General features: G+C 33.0%; 1 protein-coding gene across 5 annotated transcripts in view; it reads left to right on the plus strand.

Moving 5' to 3' along the window:
• Positions 1-5069: 5069 nt before the first annotated feature.
• LOC138136800 (serine-rich adhesin for platelets) overlaps positions 5070-15693 on the plus strand; it is a 67369-nt gene continuing 56745 nt past the window's right edge. For 4 of the 5 annotated variants that reach the window (XM_069056101.1, XM_069056102.1, XM_069056104.1 and 1 more), the window contains exon 1: positions 14437-14616. Coding sequence is in view for 1 of the 5 variants with exons in the window: in XM_069056109.1 (XP_068912210.1) it covers positions 11697-11730 (34 nt within the window). In the remaining 4 variants the exon portion in view is untranslated. Of the gene's footprint in view, positions 5216-11583; positions 11638-11695; positions 11731-14436; positions 14617-15693 lie in introns of those variants that run through there. The other variant, XM_069056109.1, reaches the window with a different exon arrangement.

The raw sequence follows: 15693 nt of genomic DNA on the forward strand, positions 1-15693 counted from the left end.
GTGTTTCTTCACGAAGTTTTGGCCGCAGATGCCACACAAGCAACTCACACCATTATCAAAACCCTGCGAACTCCTGATCAAATCTCAGAAGTATTTGATCGTATTTCCTACTATAAAATAAGTTTGTAAATAATAACTAGCTACTTCTTCTGCTGTTGCTTCTTCTACTCCAAGTACGTTGCAGGGAAGCTGCATTATCCGAATGCTGGAATCAGTAGTAAATGAAGATAATTTTCGAAAAGGCGTAAGCGACTATCTTAGGCGTTATCAATTTGGTAACACTGTAACGACGGATCTGTGGAATGCAATCCAGGATACTGTTGGTGATATGTTAAATATTAGTGAATTTATGGACACATATACCAGGCAAATAGGATATCCTATTCTTCAAGCTACGGTTAAAGGAAGTAGTTACGTTTTCACACAGAAACGATTTTTAACTGATTACAACACGGCCAAAGTACAAAAAAATCACCGTTCAAGTAAAAATTGTCAATATGGTTGGTACAAATTACAAGCGCATTTTATAGTTACAAGTGGACTGTTCCTGTAACGTTTGTTACAAATTTGGGGATGTCAGATCGAATATATTGGTTTAACTACAAAGCAGAAAAATGTAAGTGAGTAAGGCCGGCTTGAGATATGACATTTGGTGGGGGAAATCTGCGCCGACAAAATATTCCAGTGGCGTGGCAAAACCGGTCAAAGCAGAGAACAGCGTAACAGTCAGCTGATTTTTAATCTGTTGAACACCCCTATTTTACAAAAGATGGACTCGTCCGACTGTTTTCCGTCTACGCACACTCCTCATAGCACATCCTGCACTTTCTTTCCTCTCCTTCCTTCCAATACTCTTTTCTCTCTCCACTTTCCCACATCTGAATCTCGCCATCATTTTCTTTTCTGCTGCACTCTCTCCCCCCAGGTACTCCGGAATTTCCTCTGTCATATACCTCCCTGTTATTCTGGATTCTTTAATTCTCTCCCTTCTTTTTTGGTTGTTCGTGTCTTTGTCCCTTTCACTGAGTTCTACATTCATCCATATTCTTTCTGCTCTCAATCTTTCCACTTCTTCACTGACATACCCGTTCCTCTGGTAGTATTTGTCTTACTCCTTCTTCTCCGTGTTCTTTTTTTCCTTCCTTCCTACTTCCACTTCTCTTCACTCTTTCTCTTTCCCTTGTTGAACACCATCATTTTCGTCTTCTCAACATTCACTTCCAACTTCTCTTTCCTCGCGTACTTTCCCAGGCTCCTCATCATTTCTTTCATTTCTCTCTCACTCTTTGCCAATATTACCTGGCAAACGCCAGGCTCCAAACTTTCTCCCTTCTCACCCGCTTGTGGTTTCCTTAACATTTCGTCTATATCTGCCACAGATATCGTAAATAGCATCCTTTCGCTCAAAATTGACACATACAGCTTACTTCCTGTGTTTTTTGGGAGTTTTCTGCTTTCCTCTCCTCTCCATACTCCGTTCATTAGCACAACTATTCTCTCTACTATTCTTTCGGTTCATGCTTCATTCTGCACTCTGTCCCTTGTTCAGTTTCCTTATTTGTCTCTCTACCTATTCTACTGGGACTTCTGTTTCCTCTGGCGCCGTTTGCTTCTTCATTTCTGTTTCTGCCTTTCTTTACTCCCTTCCAGCAGTTTCAGTACTCTTCCCATTCTTGCATGGTTATTTCCTCGCTCACTGATTCCTTTTTCTTTCTCTGTCCGTTTACGTATTTCCATACCTCCTTCTCTGTTCTTATTTCGTTTATCTCTTTCTCCCCCCTCTCCCCCTCCTGCTTCTTCTTTTCTCTACATCGCTATGTATCTTCTTTTCTCTTCTAGGAATATATTTCTCTTAATCTTGGTCCTCTTCCATTCTCTTAAGGCCTTGACTGTTTCCTTCTTCAATTGTTCACATTTTTGGTCCCACCACTCATTTTTATTTCTCGTCCCTTTTGCTCCCTTACCTATTATCTCCTTTTTTGTCGTTGCTTTTTCAATTACTTCTTTCAGTTCTACCACCATCTTTTCTACATCTTGCTCTTCAAATTTGACTTTTTCACCTTCTTGTTCTCCTCCTTTGCTCTTCCTTTTCCCATTTCTTCATGGTTCGTTTTTTCTATACTTATTTCTAGCGGGAGATGGTCTGACTCTACTATTCTAAATTCTTCTATTCTACAGTGTATTTGTTCGCGTTTTCCTGACACTGTTGTAGATTAATTGACGCGGCTGAAGATGAAAGTTACGTTAGAAGTCAGGACCAGTTACAGTTACTTGTGTCTATTTCGAAGAATCCTATTGGAGAGCCAATTGTTTGGAATTATGTCAGGTACAAAGATTTTTATCATAGAAAACGCAACATCCAGAAGAAGAACATCTAATATTTGCATAATAGGAGGTATGGTATCGCTTTCTTCTTGAGTGAAAGATGCTGTTGATTTATTGGGTTCCTTCCCATCATATTCCAAACGTGTTCAAATGGCGAAAGATCTGGAGATCTAGATGGCCAAGGAAGCAAACTAATTCGACATTATTCCACAAATCTCTAATCACATAAATGATGTGTGGATGCATGTTTTCTGGACGAAAAGTCATCAATTCTAAGAACACTGGTTCTACATAGAATTTCATCGAAGTTCCTTGATAGCAAAATATTTTATCGATTTCGCACAGCTGTGGAGGTTTTGTCTTCAGGACTGACATTCTCTGGTGTCAGTATGATCAGCATACTGTCATAAAAGCAGACTTTATTGATAGATCCTAAAAGATTTGAAATTTTTTCTGAAGAACGTTTTCTTGCTGGATGTTCCATTTTCTGTGATAAACAATATAAATAAACAATCAAAACATTATTCATATTCTAGAGACCATTGGCCTTACCTAGTAGAAAAGTTTGATTTGAACAGCAATTATTTGGGGAAATTGATCCCCGCTGTAACCAACGGGTTTTCGACTATCACTAAACTCGAAGAGGTATGTTTGTCTGATGTTACAGAAACGATGTAATTTTGTAGAATATGTATTTTCTTCAGATGAAACAATTTTTCGAGAAATACCCCGAAGCAGGTGCTGGAAAAATTGCTAGAGCTGAAGCTTTAGAACATGTTTTTAATTCCATCAAATGGAATGACAAATATGGAAAAGTGGTTGAAGAGTGGATTCAAGAAAATGTGTAACTGTGGTAGAATAAATCGAATATGGAATAAATTATTCAGTTTGATTTCTCTAATTGTGCTAGAATAAATCAGAATAAATCATCATTCGGTTTGATTTCTTTGCAGCGATCGAGCCAAGTCAAGTCAAGTCAAATCAAAATACTTTTATTCAAAATTTTCTCTTTTCGTTTTTCAAGGGTTGCTGTTGAGGCTAAACCTAGTTTGACACGATGCTAAATTTTGCAGAAAATTTGTTAGAAAATGAGAGACCCTCGATCAGGACCAATGAACGATCAGGATCATAATCTGTTTTTGTCATTTTTAGAGAATTTTTTGTGAAATTTAGTATCGTGTCACACTAGCTTTAGAGCTTTTTCAGCGTTTTGCAGCCACTGTAGCACTATATTACAAGATGTTTGCGAAGTTGAGGCGTTCCTTTTAACATGTGATAGAATGCGTTGTTCTAAATTATCTCCGTTAATACAAACATTTTACTAAGAAGATTTTGGATAAAATTATTAAGAATAATGTATAGTACCTCGTGTTACAAGCAACGCCTCAACTTCGAAAACACCTTGTATAAATATACAAGGTGACTTTGAAAGTTGTGCAGATATTTTAACCAGTTATAGAATTCCACAATAGGTAATGATTGAGTCAATATTGCCTTATACAAATGTTGATATTTTTCTAGAAAAAGGCGCTAAAAGTTTTTCAAAAAAAGTTTATCGAGATTTTTATTAATTAAAAAAATCAAATGGGTAGGTATCACTTAACACCAGAAAATTTTCAAAATGTCCAAAATGAATCAAAATTGTTTACAAATATGAATAGTGACCATTTTGACCTTCTTGAAAAATCTTTTCAATTTTCTTTTTGTTATGTGCAATTGCATAATTAAACACTTTTCTACCCCATTTAGGCTCCGAGTACTTTGTTCATTTGTTTTTATCACTAATAATTAAGCTAACTTGATTTTTCTAATTGATAAAACTAGTGAATTTTGTAAATTCCAAAATGACATATCTCAAAAGCTTTCCTTTGTAAACATCACTTTTTTTACATTGGTGTACTCTTCCATTATACGTCATTAAAAATGTAGGGTGTCATTAAAAATTTTAAAGTGGGGGTGTCTGGCTCGGAGTAACGACGTAACAACTACACTAAATTATATCCCCTATGTGCTGACTAACATTATAAAATTTAAAATTTGCATTTAAAATCACTCGTAACTTTTCTAGTATATAGTGTGTCCCAGAATTGGCCCCCAGAGAAAAACGGGAGTATTTGGGTAAATGTGACAACCTGAGTTTTAAAGAAAAAAAGTCCTATCTCAAGCGATAATCGAGAAAAGACAACCTAAACTAGACCAATCAGAGTTGAGCACCAGCAAGGTAGGCAATTTTGCGTTGCCGCGATTTCGAATTTCGAATTTTGTTGGGATATCAATAATTATGTTTTCTGCCTACCAACCTGTCCGATTTTATAGTAATACCTGAAGACGAGCTTGTGAGATTGGTAAAATTGATAACTTTATGTGAGCTACAGGAAAATTTATTTTAGTCATCTTGGAGTCTCTTTTGCTGTCGGCACGTGTTTTCTGTAGGGAGGCATTTCTGGGACACGTTGTATAGTTCTGTGACCGAGAGCTTTTCCGCGCTAGCTCGGTAAAATCAAAATGATGAACCTGTGCTTCTATTGTCCACGTCTTTGCAAATTGTTCTGTACACTTGAGAAAATTATCAGATATCAGAGAATGGGCGCATGCACCACAACCAAAGCGTACAACCAACGAAACTTATTGTTAGGGTAAACACACGCAAAATCAATACAAGTTGAGCTTCGGAAGTAAAGTAAATCGTCCAAAAGGTGGCGTCAAAGTCAACCACTTCCTCGTGTGCTAGTGAAATTTCTATGAAATCCAACCCCACCCGCTGAAATTGTGACCGATTTCATTCTGAAATCTTGTGTTGGTGTTTGTTTTTGTGATGTAACTTAACAGTGCTAATCCCGGAAACGAGATGTGCACCTAGTGCTTGTTTAGCAAAGGGGATAGCTGCATGGTTAGTTATTATTTTATTGATTAGAATAAAAGCTTAACTGTGTTATGCTGATTTCATATGTGACCAACATTTCGTAAAAATCTACTTTGCGAAGATTTGAATTGAAGTGTGAGATGAACGAAAACTTCAAAGTACTATTTACTGGCATTTCGAAAACATCATTACTTCAATACAATTGAAGTGTGTATTTTTTTATTAGAGACCTGTTGTTATATTGATTTAATAACTCACTACCTTTTTATATGGTCGTTTCTTGAGAGGGTTTCATTTGGAAGAAATATTTCGGTAGAAAATGAAGTAGGTACTCGTAGATGAAATCAGTAAGATCAATTTGATAATTGATAACTCGAGTGCATAAATCGTTCCATATTTCTTAACGTATTAGCTTACAGTTATCAATTCTGTTTCACATGTAAATTTTTAAAAATATATAAAAAATCAGAAAAAAATTAAACAAGGTCTGTTTTATTTTTATTCATTTTCAAAACAAATAGCTTTGCCTTTCTGTCTATTTTCTATAATAAATAACTTTAAATTTAAAATGTTCTGAAAATTCTGAAAAAATTAAATATTTTAAGTTATTTTTTTGTTCGACACTGTCAGAATTTGAGAATTTTCTCCTGTGTGAACGGATTTTGATAAATATCACAACTTGTCAAAACGAAACGTCAACCTAATTTTAAAAATTGGAGCCTTTAAGGGGTCGTCAATGAACAAAAAAACGTATTCAACTCGTTCTTGCGTAAATTGGGCTTATTTTGGCACTCGCCAATTTACATACGAACTCGTTACATAAACTACTATTGTAAAAAATAAAATGATGCAGCCAAATTCTGATTTTTTTTTATTCTATTATAACGGCAATTTTTTTTATCACAAACCAATAAGTAGTATAGGTACGAGTATATTATTCTTTGTAGTTATCTAATAATAAATTACAAATTCTTAAAAAAATAAATAGTTAAAAATGTGTGTAATTACATACATAAGGGATGTTCAAATGAAAAATTCATCAGGTTGGCTATGCCTTTTTAATGAAAGAAGATAGAGCGAAAAAGGGATGATGCCTTCTTTGACAGATGTCAGTTGTGTTTTACTAATGTAACGTCTTTTTTTAAGTTGAGTTTCGTTTTCTGTGGAATTATAATAAAGTGCTTTCACTTTTTATAAGTATCTCATTATGGAACATAAAAGTTTTTTAATCGTAGGTTATTTTGGAAACGGTACCAATTTTGGGAGAGTTTGGCTTTATTTAGTGCAAAATTGTATTGAAGAATTTGAAGCTGAATTCAAAATTGTCTTGGTGTGCATTTGATGCTTTCAAAAACATAAAAAACATGTTTTGTATTACCAAACATGTAGCCAGAGACATGTCCTGTTCTAATTTCTAATTATAAACCTTTTTGATAACCTAGCACTCAACATTCCATATAAAATAAATTTAGTCAAAAATGTCACTTCTCACGTGATCGTAACCTAATTTTTGTCATTGATTTTCTAAGACATACTTCACAATGTTGTGAAAAATTCTAAAGCTACTTGATGAACTTTTCAATTGAACACTCGATATTTACATATTTAGCGCTTTGAATTATAATACATTATTTCAAAAATTCTTACATTTAAAAAGTAAATTATGTTCGAAAAGACATGATTGTGTATTTCAAAAATTGATTTTTTCTTCAAAATGACAACCTGAAATGTGCAACTTCATAAATAGCGCCTTTTGTTTCTTTACAAGTTTCTTTACAAATCTATACAAGCGATAGAAAATAATTTGTCTATTTTTTCAGTCTAGAAATACCCGGTGACTATAAAAGAATATGCCTTTTTTCATTGGTTGGTAATACTATTGTTGGTTATTCTGCAGTCAGTTCTTTTTTAATGCGATAATTGACATAAACATAGGCGTCAAAATGACGTTTTGTACGCCAATTCGCCAATGTGTTAATAAAGACAAGTATCAGGTTTGCCAAAATAATTTTTGAAAAATGTCCCCAACTTAAGAAAAAAGGTACATTAATTACAAATAAGTTTGAAGGAAACATTTTCATAAATATCGGGCGTTCAAATGAAATCCTGGACTGGGAAGGCGTTGGAACTCATCAACTGTTTTGCTTTTTTGAAGTGTAGATTGACAGTTGTAATTAGAGCATATTGACAGCTAACCTAAAATTTATAAATAAAAAATCTTTCTGTTTTTTTTTCTTTGCAATGTTTTACATTAAATATAACTAACGATTCCTATTCTCCAAGCAAATATTTAAGGGTACCTTTTGCTGAAAACAAACATGTTTAATCATGTGCCGATTAAACATAAATAAATGTCATTCGTGTCAAACGGCGGGAAATTCAAACTTTACACTGTTCCAAATGGTTTAATTTTTTCAACGCCTACTCAGCCCAGATTTTCGTTTGAACGCATGATATTAGTGTGCACAATGCCCAAAATCTCTCAATTCTTCTTACTTGACACACAGATTTGTATTTTCTAATTCCCTATATTTTTTTTATAATCTTAATATTTTCCAACTGTAATTACACATGATAATTTTAATTTTCTATCTTCAACGAACGCTTATTGCCTAGAAATTTGTCAGTTGATAGTTTTTCCATAGTGCCTGAAAAACAGAAAATTATCTAGAGAAAAAACGAGTCGAACGTAATTCGACGAAATCATTTTATGAATCTGGATTAGAGAACACAAAATACATAATTAGTTTTATTTTGAAACAAATAGTGCTTCTGTAGTCAACAGATGTATGTATCTCTTTCAAAAAACAAAGCACATCTTAATCGATGTCAAACCGACGAAAATGCTACTCTTATAATATGGGAATAAAATGTTCGTGGTTAAAAATTCTCTGCAGACTGTTGCATAATAATTTGTTGCTAAATCTGTCCAAACAAAATGTTGACATTACATTAAGTATAAAAATAAACAAACAATTCAAGCCTTGGTCAAAACTGTCAGAGTTCTATTATAAAGGTTCTTCCACATTCATTTAGTGATTTTTTAAATTTGTGTTGGACGAAAGTTTCTTATGATTTTTTGAATCTATATCTTTTCATTGTCCTGAAGGATCAATAACTGTGTCATTTTCGTCATTAATCGCAAAAACTTTCTCTGTAGTTTTTGTGAAAATTTTCTCGACTCTCTCAGTATATTATACAGGCTGTTCGGAAAATAACGCACCAACTGTTGACCACTCCGAACAGTCACTTTTCTCTTCAAGGATTGAAAATCAAAAATTGAATTTAATGTTGTATCATATGTTCATTTCAATTTCTCCTCAAAGTTGGCGTTGAAGAGTCGATTGTGAACGCACCACAGCTGTTTAAATTTAACCTTACTTTTTGCGTTGTTTGTGTTTTTACTCTGCAGACCAACGAGTGGTGTGTTCACAATCGACTCTTCAACGCTAACTTTGAGAAAAAATTTAAATGACATCCGATATTTTCCAGTAAATGATCTTCAAATTAAAAAAAAAAAATGTGTACCGGGTGAGTTAAGTTTTATCGCCCGCACGATTAACCCTATTAAAAAATTAATAAAAATTACGAATCTTTAGGGTTACATTCCCTGGATATAAGACTTCAAATGTGTGCAATCAATTTTCCTTTATCACTTATCACTTCATTCAGAGCCATAAAATTTAAGAAATCGATTTTGAGCAAAAAAACATTTTTTTTTCGTACACGCTCATAATTCGCAATTAATTCAAAGAACACATTTATGAAATTCGCATCAAAAGAAAATTATTCGTTTTTGAATTGTTCCAATTTTAACATTAAGAGCGAAAAATGACTAAGATTTACAGCTGCAGTGTCATAAATAAATATCTCATTGTTGGGAAACATCTGTTGACAACTTTTCTAGTAATTCTTAAGCCCCTAAAGGGTACCATAAACAACCTACGTCAACTTCTTTTGTGTAACTGACCGCCCAATTTAATAATAAATCAGCTAAATTTTGCACTTTAATATCAAATTCCATTTATTTCAAAAACCTGTGATGTCATCAAATTTTCCCTGAATGTTTGAAAGGACTCTCACTGAAAAATTAATGTAGCGGTTATTGAATTAAAACGAAATCTTTACCTGTTTCATTAAAAAATTTGAATTTTGTACAGATTATTCTGCATGATACACAATCATTCCTGAATTTTTTGAGAATTTTAAATTGATTAGAAGTGGGTGTTTTCGCTCGGGCGGTAAAACTTAACTCACCCGGTACGTACAGTCGCGAGCAATAAATTTTGGTCGTGAAGGTCATTCTTTGACGCAATCGAAAATGTTCCATTGTAAAACAGTCGTAAATATCATAACCTATCATCATGTTGTATGACATTAATTGTCATTTTTTCTCATTTTTTTGACACTTTGTTGACATGCGCAAATCAGGCCGGGAATTTTTTTAAATTTGTGACAATCTAACTAAATTTTGAAATGACATTGACGACCAAAATTTATTGCTCGCGACAGTACCTACATCTCACGACGTACAGTGATATTACAATACCCATAGAAACACATTTACATATTCATTTTTAGTCAGAGGAGTTAAAGTTTCCGTAAATTATTTCTATAACAAATCTAGCCGAATTTGTAATATTTTTTAGCACATTTTTGAAATGTAATAAAGTTTTTTGACATACGTATACTTCCGAGATATTACATAAATTGTAATTACCACTGAAACATGACTTCCCGAGTTCCTATCAGCAATACAAGGTCTCTAAATAATCTGCAAATATAAACTTCATTCTCTGTTTAGCTAGATCCATTATATTTCCCAAAACACGATCAGAACAACAATAGTTAATAAACAATGAAATTTCATTATCATCTTCTCACAAACATAATGAAGTTTTGAGTATAATCCGAACAAAGAAAATATCTCTGATTGGCTGTAAGCATATAACTATTATTCAAAAAGTTGTGTAGTTGTAGCAAAATAATTTTTGTCGGAGAAGTTCTAATGTTATTTAAAATCTCTTAGAAGTAGTGGTAAAATTTTGGAAAAGCAATAATCTAAAAGCTTTGAATTTGTTTCTGAAGTTCCCTAATTTATTCTTTGATTAATCTGTGTGGAATAGTATTTGTCAGACAATTAGAGAAAATATGGAACAGTTCACGTACAATACAGAGTGATCAACAACAAAACAAATCGAGAGGCTATCTCATCTTTTGTTTTATCGAAACGTCTGTCTTAGCTTAATAGGACACACATATGTATACTTACTACACTCAGTGGTTTTATTGGTTGCCTACCTTTGAAAAAATCTATTATTAATTAATTGATTATAAATAATTAATGCTTTATCTTCAACGGTAAAACCCATTTTACCACATATTTTGGGATAATGATTGCTTACAATTACAGGAAACGTCCGTAAACTTTGCAGAAATCGAAAACTTTTTTCAAGGTTAACGACAACACCGTTACTTTAAAATTGACATTCCTTTGACATTTCACCGAAAAATCTGCTTACCAGTGACGTCACGTGTGGCAATAAAGCCGGTAAATTACCCAGTCGGCGTTTGAGACCACAAATTGTCTACGCTTATTTGCATGGAATTCTGTTACGACATGACTGATAATTTGCAACGCCCGCTCTGATTTGTTTTCTTTTTGATCATTTTGTACTTACCTCATTTCATCCACTACTGAAAAAATCGTAAAATTCCCATGCGAATGAATTGATTTCAATCAACGATTTCTAATGCTTTACAATTGTTTTTTTATAATATTTCATTTATTGATCATTTCTACAACGAACAAAATCCGTCTCAAATATCGTTAAATTTTTAATCACTCCATTTGTGCGTTTCAATGATTCAATAACTAACACAAGATCAATAATATTTAATAATGTGAAACAGTGCAAGACCAGAGTTTCTAAGCCGTTGTAATCACTGTTGTTGTAGACCTCAAGGGAACTGAATTAATAAATGACGAATTAATTTGCAAACTTCTCGTGCGTCTATCTCCATCGCGAATACGTGGATAAATGCTCACCAAAGAAGAATTTGCGACAATATTACTGCTTTGTAGCTTATACCACTAAGGGATTATTGCACCCCAAGTTTCAACCGCTCTTTATCACCAAACGTGCCTCATTCCAACTTGGTATCTACCAAAATTTGATTGTAGTGGATTTTGCATAAAATAAATTCATAAGAAATTATTAATTCATTTCTGTCTGTCAGGCACATTCTGATATGGTACAAAATGAGGTTAAAAAAATTATGATACGTTAATGTTTTTATAACGGGCGTTCAAAAAAAAATCTCGTACACTAAAGCCTGTTCAAAAAGTAGGTATACACTGTTTTAATAGGATTGTTATTTTGTGTATTTTTCAGATGAACTGTTGAACATCATGTTTGCTCACCTTGACTGTGGTTAGATCGATTCAGGTAAGCTGTAATAATTTTTTATAAAGTAAGTGTATATCTTGATTATTTTGTGTTGCAGAATGACAGACAACTGTAGAGGACCTTTAGTTATAGGTGAGTAGTTCTTAAAGTTTATTCAAAAATGTTTGCCATGAAGACACCATAACCAAAAAAAATATTCGTGGTGTTGCATTGCTTAAGATTTATGAATTATAAAAATTGCTCCTCTAATTTTTAGTGACTGAAACTGTTTTAAGTGTCCAGTCAAATATTTTGTTTGATTTAGTTCTCATAAAACTAAAAAAGTACGTTTCTTCATAAAAATGTACAAAATATTTTATCCTGGAATTTTTATTTTACAGTTTTATTTTCAACAAGAAAAAGTGCCAGCGATATTACATTTATAATTTATTGTATTGTATTGTTTATATTATTTACAAAATATGTACCTGCATTGAAAAGTAATTTTGATTATATTTACACACTCGAGAAATTAAAATTTTATTGTTATAACATTATACTATAAGACAAAAAAATGTTTACGAAGAGAAAAAACACTTGGTAATTGTTCACTTTAACTACTTCTGAAATTTTCGCGTTTTTTCTGGCTGGACAGCCTCATGGCGTCCTCCTAGATCGTGTTCCATCATTCAAACCTTGTGCAAATGCCTTTTTTTTTTCTCTCTTGTTGTGTTTCAAGGTCGTGTCAAGGTCGCGCCAAGTCTTAGTATAACTAAAGGGTAAGGAAAATTTTCATTTGCACAAGGTTTGACTGGTGGGAAACGATGTAGGAGGACGTCCTGAGGCTGTCTAGCCAGAAAAAACGCGAAAATTCCAGAAGTAGTTAAAGTGAACAATTACCAAACACTTCGAGTTGCTTATTTGAACTGAATTCTCATTATTTACGCTTCCACTATAGGTCTTGGTGCACCATTTTCTAAAAATATCCCAATTTTATTGTGTATATTTTTTGAAGTAAAATATGATTTGATCGTAATTCGAGATGAGCGGTGATAAAAATGCAGTTAAATCTAAAAATACAAACCAAACATAAAACACTCTGCACGTAACAGCTGCGTCCGGAAATAGTGAAAATATTTCTCACTTATTAAAAATTCATATTTACAAATAGAAGCAGAATAGTATAGGTATAGTAGAATATACCAGAAATGTGAATGACAGATGTTTCAAAACATTCCTGTTTATTACAATAATGCACCAAGAGCAAAATCCTTCCTCTTTGAATTGCATCTACTATGTTGTTACAATAGAGATCACATGAAGGACCGAATTTTGTAAAAACACCAGGGCTTCCCATATCATACCAGTGTAATTTACTTGGCGGCAAATTTATCTCGTTCTGACCGCACTTTATCTAAATGACTGAAGTAATAAATAACATCAGCGTGGTGGATCTATTTTTTTCTTTATCAAGATTAACAGCAAAGCGTGAAGCTATTTGCACCAGAATGGTGTGTATTTTTTCAGCAGGATGTTCGCCAAGAATCCATTGCTGTCATCCGTTTAGTACAAATATAGCAGAGAAAGAAAGATAACACAGTGTATCCTGTATCGTACTTGTCTGGGCTTATTATGTTTTGTGGAAATACAAATTATTTTTTATAAGGTATCAAAAACAAAAAAGAGAAATTATTGAATACCCCAAAAAACGATTATCGCCATTGTATACTTTTTTCTGAATTTATTGAGGATTGAGATACCTTCGCATTTTACTTGACACATTTTTGTTCTGTTGTGACACTTGAAACTCTAGTGAAATGTTATAAAACTTTTCGTCTCAAATTTCTATGATTCCTCGAGGTATTATACCTATCTATAAAACACACATATGTACCTTGAAAAGAGATTTATTTTTTGTTATAATAAACTATTGCAAACTTGATAAGCTTAAGTGTTTGGTAAAGAAGGATCTAAGAGACAATCCCTCTCTGTTAAAACCAAATCGATAAAGTTCACCAAAAGCTTTGTTCGACAAACTTGTTAGGTATTAAAAATATCCTCACCTAGCGGTGAGTCTAGACTCATAAAAAAAAAGATATTACATTTTAGTCCATGTGCATTAATTATGATCAACTAAGCATTAGTTATTTATATTAGAATGCGGTAGGTGTATTTTCCAGCACGACGAGGCGAAGCCGAGTGCCTGATTAGTTGGAGTGCTGTAAAATACCTTCTGTACGACATTTGTATTCGACTTTTCGGCTGACCAGATGTTTTATTTTGCACTTTGGCAGATTGTTATGAAATAATTTTTGATATACAGAGCTGCCAACCCGATAGGTTGTATTTTCCATATTATGATTATGATTATTTATTAGTCATTTTTCATTTTCATTTATTAGGGAGAGAATTTTTTCAGTTAAAGATTATTATGCTTTTCGCAATCCTATTGCTAGGATTGTCAAAGTAAAATTTGAAATTATTGTTGTGTATTTAACTGATGAAGCATGCAAATTTCAAATACCTGCGTGAATGTAAATTCTATTATAATGTAATAATTCCCGGAGTTTAACTCCGCTCCAGCATTAACACTGGAATAATCCCAAAATAATCCCAACCACACAGTGCCTTATCTAAAATTCCTAAAACAAATCAAACACGCATCCCTCCTGCACCGTGTACACACGCGTATAGGTAATTATTTTAAGAATTAAAAACGGTCTATTTTAGATTCGACTGTTTTAAAAGAGGACATACGTCGTGTGGAAACTTTTAGGCCAACATTTAACACTTTCAGGATACGTTTGTCTTGGATGATTCTATTTGAGTAATGGTGTCGTGTGCAACACAGCTTGAGTCCCAGTTACTGAATAAAGTTTTGACCGCCATATTCGATTTGTTCTACTAAGCAAATAATTTGTGATTTTATCGAGGATTTGCTAAAGCCCGGATGATTTATCTTACTGGCTCGACGGGAAAGTGTTGTGGATGATTTTGTACATGTGATCTTAAGGGAATTCCCTTATGTCTGCGTGGCAGGTAACAATTAGTTTTGGCGGGATGACAGCGTCGCTTTCCGCCATCTTATTTTATCAAGCTTTAGACATTTTGAAGGAAAACAAACCATTTTTTTTTTGTGTTTTGACTAAATGCAATCTAAATTTTGAAAAAAATACTTTTTGACAAGTCAATGTTACTGACACCGCATCAATTTCCCTATTGTTGGCTCTGCTGATGTGTCATTCTCATTTATAAAAAATCTATCAAAGGGAACAATTTAGACGACTCACTTCTTAACAGTTTACAATATCAAAAAAAAAAAACAATGTCGATTTAATCGTCCTATAACAAATTAAATAAATAATAGAAAAATATTTTCTTCAATTAATTCGAAGCACATTTTTGCATTTTAATTTTACTTTTACTATATGAAAAGATTTACAAAGAGATTTTTTTTACTGGTTGAAGAAAAACATTTGCATTCTTACTGTTTTCCACCAGAAAAGTTTACTGAGACGTTAATATGATGTCATAAATGTTTCCAAATGTTCGCCTCTTAAATGTACGCTTTAAACTACTCATCACCATTTTTCCTAACGAAAACTTGTACAGATTTAATTAACGACAAATAAGAGATCGATAAATGTAGATGAAAAATATCAGTTTATTAGCATTACAAAGATTAAAGTCAATATTAAAACACCTTGTTATCGAAACCAGCAATTCTCGTCTGTAACACAAGTTATCGCTGTTCACAGCAGAAGAGTTCTTGAAATAATTTTGCAGAACAGAAAGATAATGATTGTTAATTCTGTTAACTACTTAATAAAGAAAGAATGTAATATTTTATGTCAAAACTAGTTTAGAAACCAAAAAGTAATAATGAGTAAGAAAAAAGTTGTCTAGCTGGACAACAGTTTTCGAAGAAGTTTCTCATAATCATGAACCGGATAAAATTGACAAATTCATAGAAAATTTTATTCACAATGATGTTCAGAAGAGAATTATTTAAACTGTTTCTAAAATGTTCAAATTGTAAGGTGTCATGTGGTATCATTTATGGATTTAAAATTTTCTTCAGTAAAATACAAAGTGTCTATAAAAGAATGTAGGTAT

This window comes from Tenebrio molitor, chromosome 8 (genome assembly GCF_963966145.1).
Source record: "Tenebrio molitor chromosome 8, icTenMoli1.1, whole genome shotgun sequence".
Lineage (NCBI taxonomy): Eukaryota > Metazoa > Arthropoda > Insecta > Coleoptera > Tenebrionidae > Tenebrio > Tenebrio molitor.